At 38.8% G+C, this 8,475-nt stretch overlaps 1 protein-coding gene across 2 annotated transcripts in view; it reads left to right on the forward strand.

Annotated features, from left to right (window-relative positions):
* Window positions 1-6,846, forward strand: part of LOC135415670 (low-density lipoprotein receptor-related protein 5) — a 134,180-nt gene extending 127,334 nt beyond the window's left edge. For both annotated transcript variants that reach the window (XM_064657707.1, XM_064657708.1), the window contains exons 20-23: window positions 316-552; window positions 2,708-2,847; window positions 5,690-5,787; window positions 6,392-6,846. In XM_064657707.1, coding sequence (XP_064513777.1) covers window positions 316-552; window positions 2,708-2,847; window positions 5,690-5,787; window positions 6,392-6,653 — 737 coding nt within the window. In that variant the 3' untranslated portion in view covers window positions 6,654-6,846. The remainder of the gene's footprint in view (window positions 1-315; window positions 553-2,707; window positions 2,848-5,689; window positions 5,788-6,391) is intronic.
* The last annotated feature ends 1,629 nt before the right edge of the window (window positions 6,847-8,475 follow it).

The following is an 8,475-nucleotide window of genomic DNA, read 5'->3' on the forward strand; positions in this document are numbered from 1 at the left end:
TCTTGGAGGGAGGGAAAGAAAAGGAAACTTTATATGTTGTTGTTCTATCAAGATGACAAGTAATCCTGTTACAAGATTAATTGCTAGACAAAAAGGAGAGTACTTTGCTCATACTGCTTTATGGAGGGGGGAAGGAAACGTGAAGTCTTTTGCATTGAGTCAGAATATATGCCTGAGTGTGATGCAGATACTTTTAAAGACACTGTGTGAATGACTCTGAGCTGATTTGTTGCATGAGCTCCAGGACAGCAGCATATATACTGCTCCATGTTTAATGACTGACCTCCTTTGTTTTTTTTTCTCCTCTCTTTCCAGAAAAATCAAAGCCAGCCTCAGATGAGTCACAGCCACACAGTAGTGCCATCGGTCCTGTCATTGGTATAATACTGTCACTTTTTGTCATGGGAGGAATGTACTTTGTTTGCCAGCGAGTGGTGTGTCAGCGCTATGCTGGGCCCAACAGTCCTTTTCCACATGAGTATGTCAGTGGCACCCCTCATGTCCCTCTTAATTTTATTGCTCCGGGAAGTTCTCAGCACGGCACTTTTACTGGTAAGGATGCTAAGGACCTGGCATTTAACCAGTACCGTTACATTGTCTGGATTTCAAGTTTTACAGATCATTAAGAGTGCTAGCTGTGGAGTTTTCAAAGAACAGAAATTAGATGTTGATCTGCTCATGGGTTTTGGATATGCAATATTGGAAACTAAGAATGCATGTGTCATTCAGTGTCCTAGTGTGAGCTCTGTGGAATTGTTCTTTGTGTCTTGTACTCAGATGTCCTTCTGTTTGTCCTGTCCATCAGAGGTCTTTACACAGTTGTGTCCTGTCTGCTTAGGATGGGTAAATTAATCTACAGTGGAAAGAAAAGGAGTAAAGAAGTGAAGCAGCTTAGTTTACTGTAGCAGTTTAGCTTACTGTAATACCAAAAAAGTAGGAGATAAACCTCCCCCACCGAAGTTACAACAGCAAATGTGGAAGAACACAAGGAGTCTGGGTGGGGTTTTGTAGTCTGGCTACTCATTGCCTGACATGTAATGAAAACATCCCCTTTGGTTTAGCCCATCTCTGAGGCAGCTTTGCTGTTTGCTTTTGGACAAAGTATTTATTCTCTCTCTGTCTCAGTCCTACATCTGTAAAACTGCAAAGCTTCTCTACCTTGCAAAGGATTGAGAGCATCCATTTGGAGAAGTGCATGCAGCTATGATGCTGACATCTTGAGAACTTGAAGTATAAATAAAAGCTCAGGACGTTCAGAAAAGAATCCAGAAACACTTAAATGATGTCCCTCATTATTTTACAAATGTAAAATATATTTTGCATAGAGGAAATAGCAAATTCTTAACTACAAAGCCATGAGAAGGAAGAATATCTCTTCATATTTTTCAGGAAGCTGGAAAGTAAATGTTCACCTGCAAACCTGCCAGGCAAGAAATCCATAATTCAGAGTGCCTGCAATCTGCTTTTCATGTCAGCTGAAAATCAGATAGATGATAAATACAAATGAAAAGATGTGGCACTTCTTCATATTAAACAAGCTTTTGAGATTTGCTAATTGTTGTTTTCTTCTGGCCATGACTTTGAAGATAGCCAGATGCAACTTAGGTTTTAGCCTTTTTTGGACTTCAGTGGTGTGGTTCAGCTATTCCTGCTTAACTTATGTTACTACAGTTATCAAGAGGGTTTTGTGGTAGGAAATAAAATTAGAGGATGAAATCATTGCAGGTGAAATCTTTGCAAGGATGTTTTAAATTGCACTTCATGCTATAAAGCTTTTTTAATTAAAGCAAATATCAGTGGGTTTTGTCTGTACTTCTGTAGGTGCTAAACCAAGCTGTCATTCTGATTCTCATTCATATTTGTGAGGGTTTATTTAATCCATATTGCTGTGACAAGTTACAACAGCTGAAAATATTACTATTTATGTTATTTCTAAAGAAAACACATAGATTCCTAATAGCATGGCATTTCCAAGAAAGATGTATAGTCATGAATGATGGTTACAAATAGATGACCCTGATTGTAATAAATATTTCCTGCATCTGAGAAAAATTCTAAAAAGTTCCCAAACTAAACTCTTCCATTAACACTGAATAGTCTGACAGGAAGAAGCTGAAAATTAATTGTCTGAATTAAGTGTACATTGGAGTAAAACAGATCACAGAATGTTCTCTTCCCTTCTCCTGTAATCCAGATTTCCTTCCTTTTGTCTCTGCTGATTTTCAATTTTAACTGTGATTATTTTCAATAAAAATAGTTGGGTTTTGCAGTTTTTCATGTACTTGAAGTTGAATTTCTTGAGATAGAAATGAAAACTCTGAAGGACTCCAGCTTGTTTTTCTTGGGCATTGTAGGGTACTTTTTTTTGCAAATGCCTAAGTTTGTTTAATTGGAAAATTTCTTAGTTAACAATTTGGGTGAAAAGTTTGAATCAACTGTTCTGGAGATTCCTTTCTCATCAGGGTGAGAGTAGATTGTGAAAAGTTCAGTGCTTCAGTGAGACAGTAGGTGGTCTGAGGGTGGGATGTTTTCTTTACAAAAAGTGTTTTTCATGGTAATCCTGAAGTTTTTACATAAAACACTCTTCCTAAAGTGACAACCATTATCATTGCACAGGTTTGCAAAGCTGTGGATTTATTTTATGTTTTGCATTGGTAAATCAAATTGTGGTTTATCTAACCTTGTTTTCCTGTCTGTTTCAAAACAGGCATCTCTTGTGGAAAGTCCATGATTAGCTCCATGAGTCTCATGGGAGGAAGCAGTGGTGCCCCACTGTATGACAGAAACCATGTTACTGGAGCCTCTTCAAGTAGCTCATCCAGCACTAAAGCCACTTTCTACCCACAGGTATGTCTTGAAAATGTACTTGTGAGTTAGGTATCTCCTCCTTCTCAAGAAAAGAAAGATGAAAATTTGTGCTACCAAATAGAATGTTAAGAACTGTTATTCTTGGGTGTTACAGTTTATGATATAGAGGCCCAGTTCAACACTCGATGAACTTCACAAAAGGGCTTTGTTGTAGTCCATCAGGATTATACAGTGTTTTATGGTGTCTAAAATGTTTTGTTACTAGAATGATACTCAGCTGGTTTATTCCTGGACATTGCTGTTCTTCCCTTGGAGATGCCACCTCCTTTGTTCTTTGTAAAGTCTAATGTCAGTGGCCCAGTGACATTTTGCACTGCATAATGCTGCAGGCACACATGGAATAATAAGGCAAACAAGATACAACAGGACTGGAATGCAAACTCATGTGAAATAAGCTTGACTGGCTGTTTAGATAAAGTCTCGATTGTTGATTCAGAAAACCAAGTGCATACACTGGGGGAAAACACTGGTACAGCAGTGTAAAGCAGAAATTGCTTTGCTTGCATTTTTCTGCTGCAAAAATTTAGCTCCATTTCTGGCTTTTAAGTGTTGGAAGTGACAGAATTTTAGTCACCATATCACATTTTCATGAATTCAAAGATGTATAGCAAGAATGGAAATTCTGTATGAATACATAGGAGAGGTACAAAAAGGTTACTGTTTGCCAGCATTTTGTCATGACAGTTTTTTTCCTTAGTGCTCCTGAGCAATACATTCGCTCTTACACTCACATAAGCTGCCAGAGTTGATCTGCCAGCTATGCAGGTGATTTTTCAGAAGTATTGAATTAGGAGCCCACATGAATGTGTGGGTATACTTGCATTTGTGTTTACTTGTAAACTATTATGCTATATGTGGGCATTTTCATTGATAGTGTTTCAGCAAGTGACAAAGGTGCTCTCTATCCCCTTTAAGAAGGACAAAGAAGGAAAAGAGAGGCTTGTGAGCTTATCTATTGATAAGGTAGAATTAGTTACTTACTTCTTGCATTGCCTTCTCTGTGAAGCCATCAAGAAGCTAGTCACAGCTAGCAGACATTTGGAACTCAGCAGCCCTTCTAATTTAGCCTGTCTCACGCTTCACCAGTGTCTCTCTAACAGACTGAACAATTTCATGCTAGTACCTGATTGATGTATCAGTGCCACACTAAAAAGGATGAACAGAAAAAACACTTACTTAAATAAAGCCTGAAAGAGAAAAGAAACCCAAGAGCTGATCTGCCTGTGTGATTGTATGGGATCTGTGTTGATCAAAAGATCGACTGTTCTGTTTGATTTTTGGCCTAAGCTAATCTGACTGTTGCTGGGAATTCTTCTTCCATGCTTTCCACTCTGGGCTATGTCAGCCAGGGCCTTCAAGGGATGATATCAACCTTTCCTTTATGAAAGGCATGCTGGATTCTTAGAAGGAAGCTAAAGTTACATTAAAGTTACTGCTTAATCCAAATGTTGTGGTGAGTTCTGCCTGGTAGCTGATTACCCAGCTTTATGTTAATAATCAAAAGGACAGATCTCAGGACCTAGTTGTCTTGGCTTTTTCATTTTGTTTTTACACATTTTTGTGTTAATGAGAAGATGCTCCAGTGAATAGAGCCTGGAAAAGAATCAGTGAAGTTATGCCAGTTTATATACATGGGAACCTGGCCACAGGCATCCTGGCTGACATGGTTTGCTGCATTTAATCTCAACATGAAGTGATATTGGTGCAGCTCAGGGTTTTAGTAGGAGCAAATCCGAAAGTAGCATGCAGTGCTCCTCCAAGGAAGAGGATTTCTGGAAGATACTCTTGGAGCAATTACTCATTCCCCACACCTGGCAACAAGCTAGTCTCCTTTCACAGGAATCTGGATGCAGGACTTGTCAGTATTAGTAACAATGAGCTCAACTCAATGGTCAGGAATCATTTTGCTGCACAGTGAAGACGGAAACAATGATCTCCACTCCAGTGATTTTAGAGTATTATTATGGGAGAAAAGCAGAGACAGAGGAAGGATGGTGACTGTGGCAGGCCATGATTTGGCAGAATGCCCAGGACAGGCAGTGTACGAGATGGTCACATCAGTAGCAAGGGTCAATCAACAGCAATGGTGCAACTTTCCACGCTGGAAGGGGTGAAGAAGCATTCTTCTTGGGTTTAGGCCAATGTCCTGCTGGCCATGTCAGGGGTTCTGCTTCCTGCTAGAGGAAGAAGCCTAAATTATTCTGAATCATGCTGAACTTTTTTTCTTGTGTGAAGGTTACCAGCAACCAGGTATATGCACACATAGGCAGTCTATAATTATATTTTAGCTCATAGGCTTTTTGCATTGTGAACTGTGCCAAAATGATACGTTTACAGAACAGCAGTAAAAATGAAACATTCAGGGAAGGGTGGAGTTGTATTATTATAGTAAAGGAACTTGGCTTCCTGACCCTATTATTGACCGGGGGTATGTTTAGGGGCTGGGAGTGAAACATACTTTTTTTCCCATTAGCATCTGCTGAGGATGCTGCCAGTCCTTATGTCCAAGTAAGTGCACTGAGGTTCTGCAAAATTAGGTCTAATTTCCAGCTTTACTGCAGCCTTCCAGCGTAATAACGGATATGGCAAAGAAGAAAATGCCCTGTACTTTGAGAACTTTAAAGGCCTGCACTGTACCTAAGTCCAAAGTAAAGTCTTGTAATGAACTCTGATCTTTAAAAATGCATTAACCCATCCAAGCAGCAAGGAGAGGAAACTAGAATAAGGATGAGTGACAGGGTCAAGGCATAAATAATATTTTCAAACTAAATAAAGTTGTATAATTAACCCAAAATTTCACGCTTCTTTTTCTTCTTCCTAGATCTTGAACCCACCTCCTTCCCCAGCTACTGATCGCTCCCTGTATAATGCAGAGATGTTTTATTCCTCAAACATTCCTTCAAACACAAGATCATACAGGTACAGTTCAGATAAAAAGGTTTGCCAAATTTTCTATTGATCTGCCTTTAATTTTAGATCCTAAGTAATATGTTCTTGTTCAGACATGACTTTATTTAAAAAATCCTTTTCCTCTTAATAAATGACCGTTCAAATTATGTATGTTATATTGCTGTGCAACAGCTACTGACCATCCTGTATAGAGAAGGTTGGTGTCCTCTGTCCGTTTCTTCAAGCTTGTCTTAAAACTCTTTGATAAGTCTTGAGGATAAGCCTAAATATATATATATATATATATATATATATATATATATATATATATATATATATAAATAAACCTATTTCTTAGTGACTGGGCTAAATGGTCATGGTGGTCTCCTCAGGCAGGTTGGGGGCTGGAAGAATATGCTGCTGGCTGAGGATACTTATGCCATTCAAATTTAACACAGTTCAGATACTTCCTGTTGGATTGCTCTGAAAGCCCGAATTAAGGCTCACATAGTATTAGTGAGCAGGCATCTTGACTGAGCACACAGAGCTGTTCATTTTCAATCTCTTTCTTTTTTCCTCAGATTGCAACTAATGCATGTGCTTTATTTTCTTTTTTTTTTTTTTTTTTTTGCAGGCCATACCTTATACGAGGGATAGCTCCACCCACAACCCCATGCAGCACAGATGTTTGTGACAGTGACTATACTACCAGTCGATGGAAGGCCAACAAATACTATATAGATTTAAATTCAGACTCAGATCCTTATCCCCCTCCGCCCACACCTCGCAGTCAGTACATGTCGGCAGAAGAAAGTTGCCCTCCGTCTCCTGCCACGGAACGAAGCTATTTTCACCTCTATCCCCCTCCACCCTCTCCTTGTACAGACTCTTCATGACCTCAACAGAAGGAACTTTTCCTGTAAATATTTTAAAATATGAACAGATTTAAAATATATATTTTATGATTTAAAAATAAATCTGGGTGGGAATTAAACAAAACTAAATGTGAATAAAAATGGGTGGGAGGGATGGGGCTGTGAAAAATTGTACAGAGGAAGAATATTTATAAAATTGATTTTTTTAACTTAATTTCCATTCTTTTGTGCCATATTTGCCTTTTTGAAGTCATGTAACTGACTCGGTCTCCAAAGGATTTGGGGAGGGAATGTTGAGACTTTCTGCATTTTTAAGTCACCTTTTTACATGCAAAGTTTATGTAGTCCTTTTTATTAATGTGAAACAAGAAAACGAAGTGGCTTGTGAGAAGAGGAGGTGTCTAAAGAAAGATGCAGGTTTATCTGTAGAGAAGTAATACACATTTAAGTACAGTTGTCAGTATCATCCCTTCACCACCACTGGGAGAAAACATGCATGATCACAACCCTTAGATGCTCCTGTTTGCAAGTGAGCTGAATGCTTGCCAGCAGAACTTGTGTGCCAAGACCTGAATTTTAAACCTCCTTCTGCATTTGCTTAAGCATTGAACTGTAAGAACTCTTCTTTTGGCCAAACCTTCCAGCTTAACTAAACCCACAGGTGTCATGTCCTACCTCATGTCAGTACCACTCTGCACATGACCAATTCTGTAACTGATTCAAGTTAAATAAGATAACCAGTCCTAAAAAACTTTGTTTAGTTCTGATCAGTTCTTCACTTGACTAAGTGAATGGTAGCAGAAGCAGTTGTATTGATCTGTGGGTGAGAGCAAAGGTCAAGTTTAAGGTGGTATTTAAGGGAAGAGAAATGCCCAATAAACTGCAGATTTGGTCAGACTCACCATTTTAAATGTAATCAAACCAAGCTCCTTCATCCTTCCTTGTGAAGCTCTGATGACTGTCTGGGAAGAGGCTGAAATAGTCAGCTGGTTCTCAAAAGACAGTGCTAGTTCTCTTTTTCCCAGAAGTCCAGTAATCACTGTGCCAGGTCTCTGAGATATTCACTGGTGTTGATTTGATCAGAGAATTGCTTCATCTTTTAATGTCCATTTTCCAAGTGGAATTGTCATTTGTATTCACATGAGGAAAGTTGTTTGAGTTTTAATCAGTGTTTGTAGAAAATGGTATCTGCATAGCTCAAATTAAAAATGCATTCAAACAGTTTAGTCATATTCCACAGAAATTTGCCACGTAATTCAGATTTAGAAATAGACAGGAAAAAAAAGAACAGAGGGAGAAAAGACAAATACTCATTTACTCTTTCTGTTGAAATACAAAAGATGAACTCTAATACAAACTGTTGTAACCTAAGGACATCAAGATCAGCAAAGTGCTTGTGTTCCCAACTCCTAGCAAAAAAACCACTTTGGGAATGGGGGAGCTAGGATCAGTCCCTTTCAAATTCAGAAGATAAATTTTTGCTTTGATTGCTCTTTTGCTGTAGCAAAAGGGATTGAGTATTGTTATGGCACTTTATAAATTCAGCACTGGTAATGATAATGTGATGCCTCCTTGGGACATCTGAGGGAAGTTCTGAATATGCAAACTTGCACCTGTTTCTGCAGCTGCTGAATAACAGATGCACTGGGCCTCTGACAGCTTTAATATTGACAGCAACAACGAAAACTTTCCTTGTTTGAACTTAAATTGTAACTTGGTTTTGGGTCTTCTTAGCAAGTTACTTGAGTGCACATCAGAGAAACCCTACAACTCTGGGAGAGAGGTCTTTGTTGTGGTGGTGGAAGGGCTGGGACCACAGTGTTCTGATCTAGTTTGTGTTTAT

Source organism: Pseudopipra pipra, chromosome 6, assembly GCF_036250125.1.
Source record: "Pseudopipra pipra isolate bDixPip1 chromosome 6, bDixPip1.hap1, whole genome shotgun sequence".
In the NCBI taxonomy this organism is placed as follows: Eukaryota; Metazoa; Chordata; class Aves; order Passeriformes; family Pipridae; genus Pseudopipra; species Pseudopipra pipra.